Source organism: Neovison vison, chromosome 2, assembly GCF_020171115.1.
Source record: "Neovison vison isolate M4711 chromosome 2, ASM_NN_V1, whole genome shotgun sequence".
Classification (NCBI taxonomy): Eukaryota; Metazoa; Chordata; class Mammalia; order Carnivora; family Mustelidae; genus Neogale; species Neogale vison.
Window position 1 is genome coordinate 15,687,018 of NC_058092.1, and position 22,061 is coordinate 15,709,078.

The following is a 22,061-nucleotide window of genomic DNA, read 5'->3' on the forward strand; positions in this document are numbered from 1 at the left end:
AGGTGTGCCCCCGCCATGAGACAGGGCATGGTTGTGCTATCTGCCCGCCAAGCCTGGGACTCCCACAGGCTATAAAACCTGCCATTCCCGAGAAACCTCTCGGCTCACTCCTGGAACCTCCCAAGGTTAGGGCTGCCAGATAAAATATAGGATGCCCAGTTAAACTTGAATTTCAAATAAACAAGGAATGATTTTTTAGTATAAGTATGTCCCAAATATTGCATGAGGTATACTTAAACTAAAAATTATTTCTTGTTTATCTGAAATTCAAGTTTAACTGGGCTCTGTGTTTCTACTTGCTAAATCTGGCAACCCTACCCCTGGAGCTCATTCCTTCTGTTGGCACCTGGCCTGTCCAGATGGCCCATGTCGTGCCTCGACATGGCCCCTGCCTGCCCCGTTATAGCTCCTGTCCACCTCCAGAACCTCTGTCCTCCCCAACAGGCCCCTGGTTCCCAGGTGGGCACCCAGTCCCACCTGGTGTGCACGCTCCAACCTATGGTCTGTCAGGAATGCTGTCTGACCGCCTTCGTGATGGGCCCAGAGAGAGGGGGACAGAGCCACTCCTGCAAAGAGGGACCTCAAGTGTCAGTGGCAGAGAGAGACAGAGATCTGAAGATTCCAGGGTTCTCCCTGAGTGGATCGGGGTAGAGGATGGGCCCCTAAGCCCCAACATTGGCCTTGGGACTCTGGGTCCTGGATGGGAAGGCCCTGAGAGACAGCTGGGGGTTTCCCACCCTAACAGTCAGGGCGAGGAGTCCAGCCCCGGCCCCTGCTGCTCGCCCCTCACCCTGCTTCCCAGGGGCAACACAGGGACATTCATGGCTTCCCAGAAGGGCCTATGGGGCAGCCAGAGTGGCTTTTAAAATTAGCCTCCCTAACCAGATCTGGTTATTTCAGGAGGCTCCGTCCCTGGCTGTCCCCTAGGCAGGGCGGGTACAGGGAGGGAGGGAGGGACCTCTACATTCCAGGGTCCCTGGCTAAGTACCCCCTGTGGCTTAAGCAGTAGAGAACATCCAGGTCCGGGTCCCCTGGCACGGGGCGGGCCTGGGCCTGCGGCCGTCTCTTTGGCCAAGTCGCCCAGGGTTAGCCATGGATGACGGTGCACACCCCAGCTGCTATGGGACGGGGGAGGACCCCTCCTAGTGGGCATGGGTCTCAGGCCAGGCACCTCAGAAGCCATGACAGCCTCCTCACAGCAATAGGTAAGGTTTTGTCCTCCTTTTAAAGGTGGTGAACCTGCAACCTGGAGAGACAGGTACCAGCTCTGAGGCAGGGGAGATGGGTGTCGGGTCAGCCAGGCTCCCAAGCCACTCTACAGGAGGCCTCTTGCCTCCTGCGTCTGGAGACACCCCTGGCTGCCATTTCCACCGCTGGAGTTATTTCTAAGTAGAGTCCCCGGCTTCCCGGAGCCTGGGGCCCCCCACCCAAGCCCTAATTCCATCCTGGGGTCAGTGTCCTGGCACGCCCTCCCCACCTCAGAACCCAGAGCGAGCCAGGAGCTGGCGCGGGCCCAAGAGAAACCATCGGACACTTTGATCCTGGAGGCCAGCCTCCCTGGGCCCCACCTTGGAGGCCGGGGAGGTGGGGATGGGTTGGGGCCGAGCCCGAAACTCAGCCCAGAGGTCTGCCCTGGCCACAGAGCGGGGTTGGTGCAGGCTGGGCCAGCAAAGGTAGGTTCCACGTCTGCTGTGACAGACCCCGGGGCTCCGGCCCAGCCACAGAGCGGAGCAGAGCGCATGCGGGGTGCGTGGGGAAGCACACAGGTGAGGGTATCCGAGCCCCCTTCTGAAAGGACTATCAGTCCTGGCAAAGCCCGGGGAGCTGAGGCTCCGGGAGCAACTGGCGATCACACGTCCCCAAGGTCTGGACATCGGCGTCGGGCCGGCACGGGCTACTCCATCTTCCGCACAGAAAGCCGACCCCACGCCCTCCGATGCTGCTGTATTGGTCCCCGTTAATGACAAATCACCCCCCCCGCAACACGTGCACTGTTTATAGGGCACACCCCGTGCTGGGGCTGCACCCCTGAATCCGCATGTCAGGGTACCCAAGTCAGAACTACCAGCACTGTCACTGCGCGGATGAGTAAACTGAGGCCCAGAGAGCCAAAATCATGTCCCCCGAGTCACAGAGAGAGGAGGTAAAGGCACCCAGCTCTTGACCTTGGTGCTGAACTGCAGCTGCCTAACCCCAGCCCTTCCATGGTGGGGTGGGAGGAGGCCAGGCAAGAGACAGAGGGGAGGACGGAAGGTGGCAGGGAGGCTTCAGGCTACGGGACTGGGGTGAGGCTGTGCAGGGGTTGGTAGGGGACCCATGGAGCCCAGGGCAGCCTAGAGCCAAACCGGGCGGGCGGGGTTAGGGATTGGTTGTGAGTCACAGCCCCTGGGTGGCCCCAGACATCCTAGCACCACTGTCAGGAAAAACATGGCAGCCCCTTGGAGGGGGGAGGTGTGCGCTCACCACTGTCGTGGGGAGGGCGTGGGGGTTGTGGCAGGCAGAGGAGAGGCCACAAAGCTGTCAGGAAGGCCAAGGCATGTGCCACCCCAAGCTACTCTTCATCCTGCCCTCCTACTTCAGAGGGGACCCCCCCACCCAGTAGCAGGGTTGGACTCCCCCGCCTCAGCCCCATCCCATCAGGCCCTTCAGCCAGACGCTCATGCCCCCCAGTCCTTCCAGGCCTGCCCACTGTCCCCAACGACGGCCTACTCGACACTCCCTTCCCTGCCTGACATTGCCCAGCCCAGCAGCAACCCCAGCTTCTATGGCAATCTGGTTTCAAATCCTCCATGGCTCCCCGCTGCCCTGAGCACAGACCCCTGGCCCCTTGGTCTGGCATTCAAGGCCACATGGCTCTGGCCTCATCTTTAACCTGTCACCTTCCCATCACTCAGAACTGTTTGCAGGCCCCTGGGTGGCTCAGTCAGCTGAACGCCCACCTCCACCTCTTGATTTCAGCTCAGGTCATGATCTCAGGGTCGTGAGATGGAGCCCCAGGTCGGGCTCTGTGTTCAGTGCAGAATCTGCTTAAGATGCTCTCTCTCTCGGGCGCCTGGGTGGCTCAGTGGGCTAAGCTGCTGCCTTCGGCTCTGGTCATGATCTCAGGGTCCTGGGATAGAGTCCCGCATCGGCTCCCTGCTCAGCAGGGAGCCTGCTTCCTCCTCTCTCTCTCTGCCTGCCTCTCTGCCTATTTGTGATCTCTCTCTGTCAAATAAATAAATAAAATCTTAAAAAAAAATAAAAAGAAAGATGCTCTCTCTCGGGGCACCTGGGTGGCTCTGTGGGTTAAAGTCTCTGCCTTCGGCTCGGGCCATAATCCCGGGGTCCTGGGATTGAGCCCCACAGCAGGCTTTCTGCTCAGCAGAAAGGGAGCCTGATTCCTCCTCTCTCTCTCTGCCTGCCTCTCTGTCTACTTGTGATCTGTCAAATAAATAAATGAAATCTTAAAAAAAAAAAAATTCTCTCTCCCCTTACCCTCTGCCCCTCTACCCCCGTTCATGAATGCTAAGTAAATAAATAGTCTTCAGAGGTGCCTGGGTGGCTCAGTGGGTTAAGCCTCTGCCTTCGGCTCAGGTCATGGTTCTAGGGTCCTGGGATCGAGCCCCCCATCAGGCTCTCTGCTCAGTGGGGAGCCTGCTTCCCCCTCTCTCTATGCCTGCCTCTGCCTACTTGTTATCTCTCTCTCTCTATCAAATAAATAAATAAAATCTTAAGAAAAAGAAAATACAATTTTCAAAAAAATATATATATATGAAAATTGTATTTCTTTCTTTTTCTTAAGATTATATATATATAAGATTATATATATATCTGTTTATATATATATATATATAAGATTATATATATATCTGTTCTTAAGATTATATATATATCTGTTTGCTCCCTTCCCAGTTCCAGGCACTCTGCTCCACCACATTTGCACCTGCGGTACCCTGGCCCAGGGACCCTTTTTAGGCCTTTCCAGGATGCTCGGGAGCACTGCTGCGGAGTCTGCTCCACGGCTCCCTCACCCAGGCTGGGCCCCCCAGGTTTGTGCACATCCCGGTCACGCAGTACCCTTACTGTAACTGCCCAGCACCGCCGTCCCGGTAAGCGATCCCTTGGCGCCCCCTGGTGGCCATATTGAGGAAATTCTTGTGCTTCCCTGAGCGACTGAAAGGAGAGCGGATCACCCAGCACCCACTGTGTAACAGTGAGCCAGGTGCTTGCTATACACCAGCTCGAGGAACCCCCATCACAAGCCCTGGGGACAGATACTCTCGCTCCCATTTCACTGAAGTGGAAACTGTGGCTCCAGTTTCTCAAGGCCCCCCAGCTAGAAAGATTTGGCGCCGGGACTCAAACCGAGGTCAGCCTGACCGCAGAGTGGTCTTCCTCCCCCCTACGCAGACAGGGAGCAGGGTGGATGGAAGGGCAGCACGATGGAGGGAAGCACACAGAACCCGTAGTTTGGCCATGGAGGTACCCCTGCAGCTCTGGAGGGTGGGGTGAAGGGGACGGACAGGCTGAGATCTCTCTGGAGTCGGGGCCACTGAGATCTGTCTGGAGTCAGTTGGTTCGCACAAAGCCAGGCCCGACCCGGGGTACAATAGCGATAAATAGAATTTATTTTGTACAACTGTTACTGACATACACACAGCCACAGGGGCTTCCAAAATGGGTGTTGGGGCCGGAAGGCTGGCCTTTGGTGTGGTGCCTAAAAAGTGTGGACAGACACACACAAGGATGTGGACTCACAGCAGCTGGGCCTGGCTGCCCCCTCCGTGGGAGTTGGGTGGGGGGCGCAAAGGCGAGGCCCATAACTCTAGGCCAGCTGAGACCCCTCAACCTGGGGTGCCCAGAGCATGGGATGGCAGGGGTTAAGCTGGGTGCTGGCTGAGGAGCTAGATGGGTCCCCCTCCCCCTCAAGGGGACACTTGTCTGTCAGGTGGAGGCAGTGGACAGGACCTGTGGTAGAGCTCCAGGGTCCAGGAGGGGCAATGGGCATAGCCAGCTCCCAGCCCTTCAGCCCACCTGGGGTCCCAGGGAACCCAAGAAGCAAGGTAGGGTGATGGGGGCCCCTAGGAGGATAGCCCCCATTCTGGGGCAGGTGCATGGAATCACAGTCTTCAATGACCTCTGAAATAATCTTGTCCATTTGCAGTAGAGGTACACAGAGAGGGACGGGGACTTGCCCAAAGTCACACAGCAGAACCAAAATTGGAAGCCAGGACTCAGGACTCCCAGCCCAGCGCTCATTCCCCCAGATTTCACATCCCACTGCCTCCACAGTAGGCTGCGTATGCACGGAGATAGGTCAGTCCTCCCCTCCCACCCTGTTCCCCATGAGTCCAGAGGGGGACCCAGGTGTGATGAAGGGCCTGGGGTGGGGGCAAGCCAGGCCTGGGGTCCTGCTTCAACTGATCACGGCCTGCCCCAGCCTCGGGGGTTGGAATGATGCCAGCAGCTTCCCCCTCCCAGGTCTGGATGGCTCCGCCCTGCAGAGACAGCCCAGACGGGTGGCCAAGGTGGGGGCAGGGGACAGCCCACAGGCTGGTGCTGGCCTTGGGGGCAGAGGGCCTAGCCACCTGGACTTGACACAGCATCTTCACCTTGTGCTTCTGCCGCGTCATCTGCAGGGTCAAGGGAGATGAACACGCCATGAAGCAAGGAGAGAGAAGTGGGAGGGGCCCACCCCTGCGGTCCCAGGCTCTATCTCCGGGTCTTTCGGTCCCACTGGGAATCCCCCAGGCCCTCTCCTCCCAGCAATTCCCAAGTCCCTCGCAGGCTCCCACCAAATCCTCCCAGCAACTGGTGGCTGGAGGTGAGGCAGCAGCTATTGGACCCACTACACAGATAAGGAAACCAAGTCTCAGACAGGGGCCAGTCACCTCCAGAGTCCCGCCCAACCCCTGAGGGGCAGAGGGTTCCAATCCAGGTCCATAGACGGTAGAGGGGCAGAGGAACGAGGAGGAGTCACGCCCCCTTCCCGCCCACCCCTGCCCCCTCCCGCCCTCTCCACACCAAACAAGAGCCAAGGACTGGGTCTGACCTGCTCAGTGTCACCTTCAGAACGGGAGCCTGGCTAACATCCCTGCGCGGACAGAGTGCCGGTGAGGCAGGAGATAGGACAGAGGACAACACGGGGCAGGAGACACAGAACAGATGACAACACCGGGCAGGAGACATAGACAAGCAGAAGACACGGGCTGCCCCCGGGGCCAGATGAACCCAGCCCCTCCTGGCCTCAGGGGACCTCTTGGTCTGGCGTCCACCCCCAGTCCCCTTGGACACCTGTCCCCTTTCCCCAGCAGCAGACCCCCTCCTGGGGGAGCGTTCTCACCGGACAGCCCCCGGGCGGCGGCACCTACCAGCTGGGATATGTGCTGCTCAGACGCCTCCAGCTGGATCTTGATCTCGGGACACGCAGGGTCCCCCGACTTGCCGGCGTCGGGATGGGGTGACCGTGAGGGGCCTGGGGAGGGGGGCAGGAGGGAGCCACCTCACTGGCCGCGGGGAGGCACCAGGGAGAGTGACGCATGGATGGGCGGTAGGCGCCGGTGCTCCACGCCCCCGCCCCCACCGAGTCCCTCCCTCAGGGAACCCCCCTCTCCTCCCTTCCTGACCCCTCCTCCGTCATCCCCCAAGAGACCTCCTGAAGGCAGTAGCCTTCTTGGTGAGATAATGACCCAACCGCTGTCCCCGCTGTGGGGGGGTGGGGCCCAGGCCCGGCACACACCCACCGCCTGGGGCGGGAGGCATGGTCTCCGCCCTTCGTGGCTCTCCCTGTCCCCCTCCTGCCACAAGGGGGGCTTGGCAGGGGAAGCTGCCTGTGGCCTGGTACCTGGAGAGCTGCCCCCACTCGTGGTGCTGACGCTATCCTCCAGCCACGTGCTGTAGATGAAGGAGTCCCGTTTGTGAGGCGTCCCTGAAGATGAGACGCTCTCCTGGGGATGGGGGAAGAGAGAAAGAGGGAGGTCAGCTCTTCTCCAGGGGCTGGCCGGGCACCCGGGCCCATCTCCCGGCCTCCTCTGTTTGCAATCCAGAACCCCTCACCCTCGCCCCCCTGCAAAGAGGATGGGGACCCAGCAACATCTGCCCCAGCGAGACCACTGGAGGACGGGGGGGGGGGGGGGGGGGGGCGGGGGGCGGGGCGGTGGGGGGGATACACCACACACTCCCATTCATTCATTCAGCAAACATTCTGAGGTTTATCCTGGGCCAAGCGGGTGAGAGAAAGCAGGCAGGGTCCCTGCCCTCAGACAGTGAGGTCTAGGAGGCAAGACAGGTTGTGAAGAGACCAGCAGAATTCCAGACTCTGAGCCCCACCGGCAGGGCCATGGTCTGCCCTGCTCCCTGCTGCATCCGCAGCACTTGGAGCAGGGCCTGGCAAGGAAGAGGGGGCTGCTAGAGCTTTGCTGAATGAAGAATGACACAAGGGCGCTAAAGGCAAAGCCCTGGGGGGCTGTGAGAGCATGAAAAGGGGGATTCCCAACCTATCCTAGGACTAGAAAATCAGGGAAGGCTTTCAGGAGGAGGTGATGGGAGGCCAGTGGGAAGGATGAATAGGAGTCAGTCAGACAAAGGGGGAAAGAGGAGACAGGGAGAGTGTTCCAGACCAGGCTGGGGAGGGACCGGCTCCTCAATGGAGCCCTTAGAGATGGGGCTTTCTGGGGGTGACAATGGGGAGCCATGGAAGGCTTCAGAGTAAGGGAGCATTCATCTGCATCAGTTCTTTGGGCTAAGTCCCCTGAGATGCACACCCACATCTCACCCACACACCACGTTTCTGCCCCAAGTATCTACAGGGACCAGAGGGCTGCCTCCCACCACGGCTCCCTGGGCCTCTCACCAGGCCTGTGTCGTCCGCGTCCCCACCCTCGGTCTCCTCCACCACGCTGGCGAAGCTGCTGGCGCTGGACGAGGAGCGGGAGAAGTCCTTCAGCACTTCCGCCCTCTGGGCTGTCGTCTCCGCTCTGCGCAGATAGCACCTTGTCAGCCCGTGTCTGCTCCAGGCCCCGCACCCCACGTCCCTGCCCTGGGAGGCCCAGCCTGCCGCCACCCAGGCACCTCGGTGGCCCCCACGACAGCTGCCCAGGCCTCAGAGCCGCCCCCCACGGCTGTCCTTCCTAATTCATGGGTCTGAGCACACCTCTCCCCTGAGCAAAACCCTCTTGTGTTTCCCCATCGGCCCAGATAAAGTCTAATTTCCTTGGCGAGGTATTCAGTAATAATAATAACTATTCACAGAGAAACTCTGGTCCAGGGTACGTTTGCTCTGGGCCAGGCACTGTTTCAAGTGCTGTTACTGGAGTTATCTCATGGTTATCATTAAAAGACCCATCTTACAGATAAGGAAACACCGAGGTTCAGAGAGGGTGGGCACATAGCCCAAGGTCACCCAGCTATAAGTGGGAGAACAGGGGTTAGGACCCAGGCCTTCCAACTCCATAGTCGACTCTCAACCCTCTCAGTTTTGTTCCATGCTCAGGACTTTGTGTCTCCTGGAGTCTCACTCCTTCCCTCAAATCTCCAAAAGCAAATTCATTTTTCAAAACTCAGCTGAGGGTCTCCTCCTCCCTGATTTCCTCCTCTCAAGGTGGGAAAGGACCTCCCCACTCTGGGTCTGCAAGCCCTGTCTCTCCCTGTCCCTGTCGTGCATTCTTCCTTCTCTGTTCACTGGCCTGACTCTTCAGGAGAGCACAGTTTGGGAGTCTAGACACTCCCACAGCCAGGACAGAGGAGGCTGAGTCACAGCACTGGAGAGAGCGGTGGCCTCTACTTCCGTTCTTCCCCACCCCACCTCTTCGCATGGCAACCACAACCAGTTTGGAAAGCATCACTCCTCTTAACTAAAATCCCAAAGGGTCCTCCTTGGCCCCACTTAGAGTAAAATGCAAAATTCTCATATGGCTTCCAAAGTCAGGATCTAGCCCCTGCCCACCTCTAACATCCCCAGCATCGCCCAGCACAAAGTCTGCCTGGGCCCAGCCCCTCACTCACTCAGCTCCAACCGCACCACTCTTCTATCCTTCAAGCATGCCTCAGGACCTTTGCACTTGCTGGGCTTTTTGCCTGGAGCCCTCTTTCCTCTGCCATGCCAGTCTTAACAGGGCTGGCTCCTCACTCAGCTCTCACTTGAAGCCTCCCTCATTTCTAGATGTCTTTCTTGAGCACCAACTACCTGCCCCCACCCCCAGTAAGTCCTCATTGCCTCCCCCGCTTTATTGTCTTCTTGTGTCACCAGCTAGAAACAGCTCATCAGGTTACGCTACTCTGCAGTGTCAGCTCCATGGGGCAGGGGCTGTGCATGCCCAGCTCACTATTGGATTTGGAGCTTGGCCTGGGGCCTGGCATGAATGAAGCTCTCGGTTGGTGTGTGTCAAAGGAGGGCCTGTGAGAGTGCCCAGACTTCCCTGATGCCCTGGTGCCCAACAGGCAGCCCCAGGCCCACACAGAGACTGGAAAGGGTGAGTCCAAGCCCCCTGGCTCAGCGTGCCCCGAACCCCAACCTGTTCTTGGTCGTGGGCATCTCTGGGGAGCTCTGAGTGGATGAGTTCTCCGACTTGGGCTCCTGTGAGGCGTGCCCGCTGTCTGGGGTCTTCTGGCCGGCGGGGGGACTCTCCCTGCGGGGCACACGGGGGCAGTGGGGGGATTCAGCACCGGGCCTGGCATCAAAGGTAGAATGAGGCCCAGGTGGTGAGGTCACGGGTGCCTCCTGCCTCATCCCCACAGCCTATATCCTCAGGGGCCTACCCCAAGGCCGTCCCTGCAGCAACGTGGCTGGCCTGGCCGAGGAAAGGAGCAGGTGTGCCGGAACATTTACGGAAGATAGGACACTCCTTCAGTTCTCCCCTCCTTATCCCTGTTATGAGGAAGGCAACTGGAGACCAGAGACGGGAAGGAATCTGCCCCGTGATGCACAGCTAGCTCCATGGCAAAGTCAAGATCTGAACCCAGGCTTCACAGGCTTCCGGGCTCCCGTGGCCATGAGGATGGTACCACCTCCACTCCTGAGCCCCAGGCCACCTGTCCTGTGTCACATGCCCCACACCACACCTCTACAGCCGCCCCATGCTCTGTTGTGTTCTTAGCCTCATTTTCCAAATTGGGACGGTGAGGCTCAGAGAGGTCCAGTGACTTTTCCAGGGTCACCCAGCCCCAACGTGGTAGAGGCAGAATTCACAGTAAGGACCTCTCCTCTGCTTCCCAGGGGCTGTCCTGCTGCTTCTGAGGTATGCCACCTGCACTCTCCCCACACAGGTGTCGCCCCGCAACCCCCACAGGCCAGGCTGTCCATCTCAGCTCCACCTCTCACTGGCTGTGTGACCTGGGCAGGCCCCTGCACCCTCTCATGGGTGCCATGCAAGGTGTGACCTGCTGGGGAGCCAGCAGACCCGCTGACCAAAGCCGGCATCGCACGGTAGATAACGAGCTGGCCCAAGGACCTGGCACACAGTGCTTGGCTGCATAGCTGTGCCCAGAGAGGGACGGGGGGCAGAGGAGTTGGCACTCCCTCCTGCTTGCCTAACTCTGCCACCGCACAGGAGGGGAAGGGCTGGAGGAGGCAGAGGACCTGCCCACCCACCTTTTCTCCTGCACCTCCTGGATGTTTTCGATTCCGATGGCACTGCTGCGGCGTGAGCCGAACGGGCCCGACTTCTTCCTTGTGGGGCTCTTTCCAGGGACGATCAGTGACTGCAGGGAAAGGCCCCAACTCAGTGCCCACCTGTCCTGGGAGAGCCACTGCCCCCCACATGCCACCTGGGGCCCTGCTGCCCCAGGCCCTGAAGCAGAGGCAATGGAGCAAGAAAGAACGAGAGAAATCTCCATCTCCAGAGATAGCCCTCCAAGTTCACAGACAGGGAAACAGGCCTGGTGAGGGCCAGGGCCCCCCAAGAGCACACAGTAGCATGGGGTTTAGAATCTCAGTCCAGGAGAAGGGCAGGAACCCGAGGAGGCTGGGCTGCCACTCTGGGCCGGGATGGGAAGAGACTGAGACCTCAGCATGACTCCCAGGCCCCTGGCCCACGTTGTCTTGGGACCTGGAGGCGGCTCAGGGCCACGGGGAGAGGGTGGACATTGCAGCACAAGCCCCCGCCCCACCTTGGAACCTCCAAACTGGCTGGAGGAGATACTCGCCCTGTGGTTGAAAGACACCCTCCCTCCCGTGGTTACTCAGCACGCTAGGCCCCAGCGCCAGAGGCAGACCCCAGCTTCTCTGAGGAGGCAGGAAGGTGGGCCCCAGGGAGGCATGGAGTGGCAGGAATCCCCAGGCCGGTTCATGGTGCGGTGGTGGGGGGGGGGGGGCGGGAATCAGGGCAAAGGAGAGGGATGGCGTTCCATGCAGAACTGGCGATATTGGGGGACGTGCAGCTGGGCATAGGGTCTTTGGGTACCAGATCTTGGCAGGGACTCGGCCAGGGTCCCAAGGGCCAGGGCAGGGCCAGAAGCCCCTAGTGAGGGCTTGGGGGGAGGGGTACACAGGCTCGGGCCCAGGTATGAGGCCTCCGAGCCCGAGCTGCCGGCACTCCACCCTGCACAGCCCCGGGCCCGGCCCAAGGGAAGATGGGGGGCAACGTCCCCAATATGGCCTCCGTCCTGAGAGCGAGCAGAGAACAGCACGTGCAGGCAGCCTCCAGAGCCGGCGGCCCCGCGGACGACAACCTCTTCCACGGTTCCTATGCCTATGGCACTGCCCCGGCGTCCGAATCTACTCGCGCTTTTCCCGGGAATAAGCAATGACTGGCAAGCGGCAGAGGGCAGGGCCAGAGAGAAACAGACAGACGTGGAGAGAGACACACAGAGAGATAGAAGGGGTGGGAGAGGCGAGACAGGGAAAGGGGGGAAGGACAGACGGACAGAGAGAAACAGAGTCGACAGTGAGGCAGTGGGTTGACAAAGACAACACGGCCAGGAAGGGGTAGGACAGTGGATGGAGGAGAGAGATGGGCCCAAAGACAGGGACGCAGACAGACACAGGTTGGGGAGCACAAACGGGGTCATGGAGAGAAACGCAGACAGACAGAGCCAGGAAAAACAGGGAGGCGGGAAGGAGAAAGCAGGGAGAGAACAGTGTGGGCGGGGGCGGGAGGAGGGAAGAGACAGGTGTCCGTGGGGGGTGGGGGCAGTAGGGAGGGAGAGGGACAATACAGACGCAGAAGGAAAAGGAGTAAGAACAGAAGAGAGAGATGTACAAAAACAAAAACAGAAATGGGTCTGGTTACTGCCCTGGTGGGTGCTGTTGGCCTGGCCCGGCCCCGGGGCCCCTTGACAGCACCCACAGGAGGCTGGGCCACTTGGCGGGAAGGGAGGGGGTGAGCCTGCTTCTCCTGGGACAGTAGGCTTGGTGACTGCAGGCCAGCAGAGGCCCTGCCTTGCCCCCCTCCGGGCCAGGCCAGACCATGGGACAGGGGTGGCTAGGGGATGGGGTGGGGGGGATACCTCCTGCCACATGACACAGCCTCACAGCATGGAGCACAGGGCCTGGCATGCGGCATGCAGTCAATGAAAGACAAAAGGACAGCCGGACAGATGGATGGAAGAAAGATGGCAGGACGGGGAGGAGCAGAGTGGCAGGTGCCATGCCGGGGCGGACGCTGGGTGGTGGAAAGCAGATGGGCCCAGAGCTGAAGGCCTCATCCACCCCGTGTGCCCAGCACACCCCCCAGTCTTAGCGGCAGAGTCCCGCAGAGGATGGCAGACGGGAAGTAATCACACAGGAGGTGCTCGCTCGGGAGACGCTCGCAAAGAAGCCAGTTCTTGACACGAGAGGCAGCCACAACCAGAGAGGCCCCGACACACAGTAGGTGCTCACATGGCAGCCCAGGGCCAGGCGCGCAGAAGAAGGGGCTCACAGAGAACACGCTCACACCACAGCTCGCTTCCTGGCACGCAGCGAAATGTCCCCCGTCTCCAGGGCTTAGCATGGACCGTGTGCTCGGTCAGGAGTCAGGAGCCCGTCTCCTGATGCATAGTAGGTTCTCACACAAGAGCCCAGGGACGGGCATCCAGTGGACACTTACAGAGCTGATGCCCACACAGCCGCCCAGGAACGGACACACAGTAAGTACTCACAGACACTCAGGCTCAGGCCCACGGTAGTAGCTCACACAGTACACGTCCACACAGCAACCGGGTCCTGACACAACAGGAGCTCGCAGAGCAGCCCAAGTCCTGACACACAGTAAGTTCCCACCAGCATCTCAGGGCCAGGCACACGGCAGGCGCTCACACAGAAATCCAAGTCCTGACACACAATAGTGCTCCCAGCAACCCAAGGCTTGACAGTAGGTGCCCACAAAGCAGCCCCATTCCCAGCACATGATAGACAGTACGTGCTCAGTAAGGAAAGTCATACAGAGCTAGACCCAGAGCAGACCCGCAGAAAGTCACCTGAATAAGGGACCAGGAGGGGGGATGGGCTGAGGAGCTGGAAGGGGGCTGCAGGCTCTCAGCACCCCACTGTCGTGGCCTGGACATTGGACCCCCCATGGGGAGCAGTGGCTGGACTCAGTCTAGAACCCAGGATGGGCACTCAGCGGGGCAATGGGGGTGGTGCAGGGCAGGCCCCAGAGGCGGGGGAGAGCTGAGACCTGCCGGGGGAGGGCACTCACTATTCCAGCTGCCTTGGCCAGGTCGGGGTTGTTGGGGGCAAAGCTCCCGCTGTGGCTGGTGGACACGGTGTTGGGCTTCTTGTTGCTTAGTCCCATGGCATCCATGGACTGGCTGCGGCTTCGGATGGCCCGCTGTGAAGGTGGGGTGGGAGTGGAGGAGGCACAGACTTTGAGGTCCCCTCTCCCCCCAGGAAACCTAGGAGCCCAGGCATCTGGTCCCTCGCCACCAGTGCCACTCCAGGTAACCCGAGGAAGTCTCTGCCTGGGAGGCCATAGGAGAAGCAAGCCCACATGTCGCCTAAGGGTAGTTCGGGCCTTGGCTCTGCCATCAGCTTGCTGGGTGATGTTGGACCAGTCACTGCACCTCTCTGTGCCTCCTAGACTCTCACATGGCTGTTGTTAAGGATTGCAGAGGTTGCTGGGGCAAGACCAGAGTGTGTACAGAGAACCCTCCAGAAACCTCAGTTTTCTGCTCTTAGGGTCCTGTAGGTCTTTCTCTCCTACTTTCTTTTCTTTCCTCCCTCTCGCCTTCCTTGCTTTTCTCGGCCAATCTGTACTGAATGTTTCCTATGGGGCCGGGCACTTTACGTTCACTCAGTCAATCCACCCTATGAGGTAGGCACTGTTACCATGTCGATTTTACATAGACGAAATAAGCCTAGAACCCATATTCCAAATCACACAACCTTAACTGTGGGTTCTGCTACCTCTGAGAAATTCTTTGACTTAATCCAGGTCTACTGTCCAGCACCTACCAGAAATGTGAGGCCACCAACCCCCATCACACTCAAGTGACCCCAGAGCCATTTTCACCACCCCCCGATTCCCTGTCTCCAGTGGGCACAGGCACGGCTCTCCTTTGGCTCCTTTCTCAAAGACAGTCTGCTCACCCAAGTCCAGGGCAGGCCGGGGCAGCTGGACCAATCCCCTTATGCAAACCCATAGCTTTGCTGCCTGCCCTGGGCTGAGGGTGAGGCACACCTCACCTGAGGTGACGCACCTCCAGGTGCCCCACCAGCCTGCCTCCCGTGAATGAAGGAGAAAGTGGCAAGGAAGCCACCGCCTGGGCACCTGCAGCTGCGGGGGGAGTCCAGAACCTGAGGGGGAAAGAGGAGCTCCCTGCTCCTCTACCTCTTACTTTGGACAGCAACTGCTGAGGGAGACGGGCAGGGTTTTGCATTTTGCTTTTGAACTTATATCGCACAAATATAACTCCTTCACAAATAATTTTCAACAGTTATAGGAGGTAAACTGCCACCGCCCTACCCAGTAGATAAAGAAACGGCTCAATGGGAAGACCATGCAACTTTTGATCACGGGGCCATAAGTTTGAGCCCCATATTGAGTGTAGAGATTATTTAAATAAAACTTAATAAAACAAAAGAAAGAAACTGAGGCTCAGAGGATGCTCAAGCCCTGAGTGGTAGAACTGGAAATAAACCCAGGACTTCACCAAACCAGAGACAGCCAGGTCACAGGGTCACACAGGCCAGGTCCCTCTCCTATGGCCACTCAGGTCACACTGCACCTCAGACTTTCCCTCTGAGAACAGACACCTCCTCCTCCCTTTTCTGCTTGCTGACCTGGCGGCCACCACCAGAGGCACCTGGTTGCCACCCAGAAGGCTCCACCATCGCAGAACTCCTCGGTAGACTCCACCCCCAAGTCTAGGCTCCGCCTCCAATCATTAACTCTCCTCCCAAGTTAGAGCCCCACCCTGAAACCTAGGTACCCCCCTGAAGCTCGCTATTATCCAGACTCCACCCAGGTAACTTGCCACCTAGCTCCCAACTCATCTCACGCCTGTTTATTAACCCCGCCCCTGACCCCACCCCCTCGCCTCCACCCCCCCACGTGAGCCCGCCTCTGGCCACACCCCCACGCCTTGCTCATAACCCCACCCCCGACCCCACCCCACTGCGAGCCCGCCTCCGGCCACACCCCCACGCCTCGCCCGTAACCCCGCCCCTGACTCCACCCTGGACACGCCCCCGCCCCTCCGCTCCAGGTAGACCCTGGCTCTTCACCTTAAAAGACTCGAAGAAGCCCCCTCCGCCGCTACCGTTCTCCATCTTGTCCTCGTCACCGCCCAGGCCCATCATGGACTGGCTGTGGATGTGCAGTTCCTCATAGAGCGTCTCCAGGAGGGCGGCGCGTGTCCGCTCCTGTGGGCCAGGTGGGGGCCGTCAGGAGAGAGCGCAGTGATCGGCCCTTCGTTCCACAGTTAGAATCCCGTCCGCCTTCTCCGAGTGAGTAGGGGGTGAGCCTGGGTTCTGGGAGCCTACGCTGTCTTCCCCCTGGGCCCCTCCGCAGCTCCGGCAGCCCCCAGGGCTCCTCCCGTCCCGAACCCCAGTTTTCCCCCTCCCGCACGGTGTCCTCTGTGCCAGCCGCCCACCTGCGGGCGCCTCCTGGGACATTCCTCACATATTCCTAGAAATTCCCTACTCCCTCTCCCCTGACCCTAGCCCTGCTCACGTGTAAATCCGCCCCCACCCCAGACAGCTCTCCCTCAGGCCAAAGTCTGAAGGTGGCATTTCCCTCCCCAGGGGCCGGGCTGACATCCCAGGTTAGGGGGAGGGGCTCAGCCCAACAGCCCAACCTCACCTCCAGTTTGGCAAACTTCTCTGCCTTGTAGCAGGCATATTCAGCATTGATCAGCTTTGTCAGCAGAAATTCCTGGAACTCGGGCCCCTGGGAGCCCCCAGTGTGGAGAGGAGAAAGGTGCTCAGATGAACACAGAGGCAAGGGGCTGGACCCCAGTGACTCAGGGGCTGGAGTCCCTGAGCTGTGCCTTGCTGCGGCCCTGGGGTCGTTCTCTTCACTCCCGAAGGGCGCTCCTTGGCCTCGGTACCTGTGAGGGACCCCTGTGCCCTTCATGGTCGCCCACCCCTCGGGAGAGGAAACTTCACAGTGGTAAGGAGCTGGCTGGCACTCCAATGCCTCAGTCTGGGGGAGAAGTGAAGCCAGGGCCCGACAGGTAAGAGTAACGTGTGCCCCCTTCCCAGACATTTTAGAAGAAAGAAGACTGTTAATTGCCAAAAAGATAATAGCTATTACGAAAGGCCACAGAGTCTCCCATGAGAAATCTAAAACAATGGTGAACTTTGTTCTGTGGCTTTGTAAGTGAAGATCACTTTGAACGAGAAGCCCGGCCCCAGTTACATGGTTAGGGGGGCCCAGCTGGCCTGGCACACGGTGGGGCTTCAGGACCACTTATAGCAGAAGGTGTGCCCCCTTCAGTCCCCACCCATCTCGTCCTGCTCTCTCCATGACGGGGGCTGGGGGCTGCCCCTCACCTTCCTGAACACAGCAGGGTCCGGGAGGGGGGGCCCAAAGAAGGGCACGTCATCTCTAGCAGTGACAGAGACCTGGAAGGGAGAGCAGCAGTTGCTGTGGAGTCCACACCCCAGCCAGAGACCCCTAATTCATCCCAGGCCTGCCCCTTGCTGGGGAAGGTTCAGTAACTGCTGATTGGGCCAGTGAACCCCAGGATTTCAGCTCCTCCATCCTTGGTCCTGAATCTGAGTGGTGAGAAGAGGTTGAGGTCATGGGGTCATGAGGATAGGGAAGGCCAGGGAGATTAAAGGGTGGAGAAGGGTAACCAGCTCCGTGGAGGGGGATAACCTGGGGGAGGGAGAGAGGGCAGGCTGGGACTCCTTCATCAACAGAGCAAGAGGGGGACTCAGAGCCCCCTGGACCGTCTCAGTGACTCCGGGCGGGGCTGGGCCTGGGGCTGCGCTTATTGGCGTCATCACCCACCTTGTAGAGCGGGCCATCCGGCCCCCCGCCCTCGGCCTGTACCACCACATAGGCATGTAGAAAGTTGGATGCAATCATGTCAGGCACAAAGGGTGTGTTCTCGTCCTGGAAGACGACAGCGACAATGTCGTTCCCGATGTGCCGCTTCCGCTGCAACTGAGCACAGGGCCACAGGCCTTGACCACCTGGCTAGAGAGGGGCTCGCCGGGCGCAGGGGAGGGTGGGGAGGGTGCCCGCAGGTCGGCCGGAGGGTTTGGGGTAGGCAGAGGGTACGTCTGAGGAGTCGCTTCTCTCCCCCAAAAATGTCAGGAGGAACTTGGCTTCAAATTATTTTAGTTTGCTTGGAATCCTGTGACTGATGAGGAAACGGAGACTGACAGAGAAGGGGCTCAGGAGGCCCCGCGGTGAGTGAGAGGACCCCAGCCCAGGGCTCCTGGGCCCCAGGCTCTACCTCACAGCCCTCCTGTCTCAGTACCCCAAACACAACCCCTCATGAGCAAACAGGTTCCACTCAGAGTATACATTCCTGGTGCTGAGATGAACACAGGATCCTCTCAGAAGAAACTTGAAAGATACTAAACAGAAATACTTCCATTTTTCTCACACTACCCTTTTATCTCCCTGGGGTGGTGGCATCAGGTCAAGCGGACCGCCCTGCAGGGAGCTTGGGACAGGTGACAAATTTCGGAGTTCAGCTCCCAGACTACGCCCTGCACTTCCTCGCCTCCAGGCCTCTGGAGGACATGGAAGCCATTTTCTCCACCTGGAATATTCCCCCTCCTTCTCCCAGCTCCTCTGTGGCCTAGAGATCATTTTATCTTAAAAGCTTTTCTTGACTCCTACCTCTGCCAAGTTTAAGTAACCCCATGTGACCCCACAATGCCTCTCCTTGCCTGTAAAAACACTAACTCCCATTTATTGAGCTCTTGTCATGTACCAGATACTGTTCTAGCGGCATGGTATGCATTCCCTCCTGAACGCTCACCTGTGAGGTCAGTGCCATTACCATCCGCACGGCGTGGATGTGGAAACAGGCTTTCCCAACACTACAGCAGTGTGTCACCTTGCCCTCACTAGGGCCCACAAGTCGGGGGAAGGGATCATTTCCATGTCTATACCCCAAGGCCCCTGAGCCTGGTGTGGTGAACACTGAACAGACAGGTGGATGGGGGGACAGGGGGACAGGTGGGAAGCAGGTGGGTGGGTGCCCAGGCTACCTGCTGGGCGTCCCCTTCTGTGTAGGGTAGCTTGGTGGACACGTGAAACATGATCTCCTTGTTGCGGAAGTTGCAGTACACAGACTCGGTCCCCGTCTGCCCGTGGGTCACGTCCAGGCCTCCTCGGAACCTGCCCCAGGCCCCCCAGGCCACGGCTCAGTCTCCAGTCCCAGCCAGGCCTCCAACGGGCCAAGACAGGGGCTCCCTCCCTGCCCCAGGGCATGGGTCCCATATAAGCGATGCTCTTCCCACCTAATGCTCACCCTTTAAAGTCCTGCAGTTTGACCTTCTGGCCCAGAAATTCGAGAAACTCCACGAAGGCGGGGCTTTCCTCATTGGTGCTGAAGAGCTCTTCCTCAGAGGTCTGGGGACACGGGGAGGGCAGAGGTCACCGAGCTCACACTCCTGAGTTGCGGCTGCCCCCAGCTTCCAACTCCCACCTAGAGCAGGCTGGGAGGAGGACCTCCGTGTCCCCTCCCTCCGCCCTGCCCCTGAGCTCCTGGAAAGCACAGTCCCTGGGCAGGCGGCCTCGCTGGCAAAGGTCTGAGGCCCCAGGTCCACGGCCAGCAGGGTGGGGAAGCCTGGAGGAGGAGGTGAGCGCACCTGCCCAAGCTTCTGATAAATGACTCCAAACTTGAAGTTATTGCTGATAACGTGCTCGTCAAAGGTGACAATGAGCCGGGAAGCCTGCGGGGAGAGGGCCGGGGGTGAGATGGCCGCTTTTCCAACCTGCCCCCACGTCCCCCTCTGACTCCATGCCGAGCGTGGGGCCCGGTACTCTCCCCGGGTCCTCTCACTGAACCTTCATGACCAGCCCATGAGGGAGACGCTGCTGCTGTCCCCATTTCACAGACAAAGAAACCAAGGTTCAGAGAGGTTAAGGAACTTGTGATTTGCCTAAGGTAAGCCGCTTGCAAGTGGCAGAGCTAGGACTCGAACTCACGACCAAAGCTTAAGCTCACTGCTCTGGAGTCTTGCCCACAGGCCCCCACCCGAGTCCACTCTGTAATACCCAACTTTGTCCTTGTCTCCTTTGTAAACCCACAGCCTCGTTCTAGAATGAGACTAGTCCCACCAGCTTGCTGTGGAGCCTTGAGATGTTCCCCTCACCTTGGGTCTCCGTTGCCTCTTTTGTACCTGAGAGGTAACATTTGATTTCTGAGGCCCCTTCCTTTGGGGGAACTTTCCTGGACCACAGCACCCCTCAGGGTCCTCATCCCGTTCCAGAACTCAGTCAGAGCCACGAGGGCTGACATGTCTTTCAGGGTCACCTCTTCCAGGAAGCACCCCTGTCTCACTATAGACAAGCCCAATCTTTACCCCAAGTGGCCACAGGGCCTCAAAGCCAGTGCCAGAGCGGGGAGCATAGCCGCTCTTGGTGGGGCAGCATTTGTGAAGGCGCCTGTGTTATTCCCTCTCCCCGTGTCCCCTTGGGTCAAAAGGCAAGGCCATCGGAATCCCCTGGCTCAGGAGCAGTGACTGCCCTTGGGAGGGGCCCCAAATGGCATTGAGAGTTCCAGGATGTGAGGCTTGCCTCCAGGGCGGACAACACTAAGGTTAAAGGCAGGCCCCCTTCATCTGCTGGGCATCGCCAGATAAGGCACTGGGCCACTCTGGGCCTCTGCTTCCTGTCCTGCAAAAGCAGACTTTGCACAGTTGTGTGGATTCAATGAGAGAACCTGGGGAGGACTACCCTGCACACAACAGGTGCCCCATAAGTGCTCAGTTCCCTAGTTAGCCACCCAGCCCAGTGAGCGGGGCCCAGATACAGCCGTACCTTGGGGTAGAGCACAGGGTAAAACCGGTCCACGTTCACATCTTCACACACCAGCTGCAGGGAGAAGGAAGGGTCTGGGGGGAGGGGCTCTGGGCCTTGGGCCTCCCGGGCCACCATCTGGGAAGGACAGCGGCCGAACAGAGAGGGAGCAGCCGAGTCTGCATCCAGACTGGGGGCTCATTGCTGCTCAGGATGGGGCGAAGAGAACCGGGGTCCCTGTATCCGAAGGTGCTCTAAAGTGACCGAAAAGCACACGGACCAGGGACAGGCGCCCAAACCACAGAGCCACATGCCAGCGTCATGGGACACAGGTGGGACCTCGGAGGCAGGGCTGCAGCAGGCAGGACTGAGACCTGGGGCTCAAGAGGACAGTGTGCACTGGCAAAGCTGCACCTGGCCATGTGCCCCCTTGGGGTGCCCAAACAGGCCTCACCTTTGCCATCTGGACCACATTGGGGAACTCGGTGAGGCAGGAGATGGGGATGACGTCATGGTGTGTCCGGCACTTGGTCCTGGGAGGAGAAAGCCCACACTGAGGGGCGAGGCCGCGGAGAGAGAGATGGAGGAGCCCCTCTGCACAGTCAGCCCGGAGGGGATATATCCCAGGGAGAGGGAGGACCGGAGGTGATGATGGGGTCTGGCCTGGCTCGGGGGCTAGTTTGCAGAACAAACTCAGGCAGCTCCCTGGCCTCACTGGGCCTTGATGAGAAGAGTGGGAACAATGAGATGGGCTTCTAGGCTGTAAGGCCTCAGCTCTTCCTGCTGTCGCCGGGTCCCCTTGGCCCACCCTCACCTGAGCAGTAGCCGGAGATGCTCCTGGTCCCCAATGACGTCATACTTCAGCGAGAAGACAAGGTGGCCCAGGGCAGTGTCCAGTGAGTAGTAATTGAAATGCTCCTGTGGTGGGAGGCGGGGGCCGGGAGAGAGGGTAGAGCTGAGCTTGGGGCTTCCAGAAACCAGGCCAGAAAGCCAGCTCACTCCCAGATGAGGGTCCTTCACCAAGCAGCAGGTGTCGTGGGTGATGGCAGACTCGGTATCAGATAGACCTGCGTTCAAATCCCCACTCTGCCCTTGCCAGCTGGGCAGCCTAAGAAGGTCACCTCGCCTCTCTATGCCTCAGTTTCCCACTCTGTAAAATGGGAGGCCAACTGCCTTGTAGGACGGCGCAGGGACTGAAGAGATAAACAGCCTCGCAGAGTGTAGGTGTTCACTGAACGTTTGTAGTTACTTTGGCTGGCTGGGTCCTCATCCAAGTCAGAACTACATTTGTACCTGCATACCTATCTCCCGGCCCCTGCTCTTCTCAGACCGGGCACACAGTAGGTGTTTTATAAAAAGTCTTCTGACTGGTTGCTCAGCTTGTGGCTCTGTGGTCCCTGAAGGCAGGGCCCGTGAGAAACAGGAAGTGAAACATCTCATAAACACACTGGGCGGCTGACCCGGCAGGTTCCCACCCTCCTTCCTCACCTGGAGGAGCCACAGGGTTGGGAAGAAAAACCACAGCAGGACTGAGGGGGAGCTGTGACAGGAATGGTCCCCCCAGAGGGGAGCCCAGGGCTGGCACCTCCAGACGGGGAAGTCCTGAGGCCAATGGCAGGCCCAGAAGGCCAAGATATTTCGCCCCAGCCAGGCCCTGCGCCCCCTGCTGGCCCTGGCCCTGGGAGTGGTTCTGGCTCCTGGCCACACCCGCCACAGGAGTCATCCTGAAGTCAA

The 22,061-nt window shown here is 59.2% G+C and overlaps 1 protein-coding gene across 14 annotated transcripts in view; it reads right to left on the minus strand.

The window, feature by feature from the left end:
• Positions 1-4,584: 4,584 nt before the first annotated feature.
• Positions 4,585-22,061, minus strand: part of LOC122899542 (RAP1 GTPase activating protein) — a 65,071-nt gene continuing 47,594 nt past the window's right edge. For 3 of the 14 annotated variants that reach the window (XM_044237372.1, XM_044237373.1, XM_044237369.1), the window contains 18 exons: positions 21,142-21,245; positions 20,782-20,860; positions 20,349-20,402; positions 19,175-19,258; positions 18,835-18,935; positions 18,572-18,701; positions 17,355-17,510; positions 16,892-16,963; positions 16,200-16,286; positions 15,623-15,760; positions 13,596-13,727; positions 11,647-11,724; positions 10,568-10,677; positions 9,492-9,647; positions 7,832-7,955; positions 6,824-6,926; positions 6,351-6,454; positions 4,585-5,612 (listed from right to left, as the gene is read on the minus strand). In XM_044237372.1, coding sequence (XP_044093307.1) covers positions 5,250-5,612; positions 6,351-6,454; positions 6,824-6,926; positions 7,832-7,955; positions 9,492-9,647; positions 10,568-10,677; positions 11,647-11,724; positions 13,596-13,727; positions 15,623-15,760; positions 16,200-16,286; positions 16,892-16,963; positions 17,355-17,510; positions 18,572-18,701; positions 18,835-18,935; positions 19,175-19,258; positions 20,349-20,402; positions 20,782-20,860; positions 21,142-21,245 — 2,175 coding nt within the window. In that variant the 3' untranslated portion in view covers positions 4,585-5,249. Of the gene's footprint in view, positions 5,613-6,031; positions 6,074-6,350; positions 6,486-6,823; positions 6,927-7,831; positions 7,956-9,491; positions 9,648-10,567; positions 10,678-11,646; positions 11,725-13,595; positions 13,728-15,622; positions 15,761-16,199; positions 16,287-16,891; positions 16,964-17,354; positions 17,511-18,571; positions 18,702-18,834; positions 18,936-19,174; positions 19,259-20,348; positions 20,403-20,781; positions 20,861-21,141; positions 21,246-22,061 lie in introns of all 14 variants that reach the window. The other 11 variants (XM_044237380.1, XM_044237370.1, XM_044237381.1 and 8 more) reach the window with 8 other exon arrangements.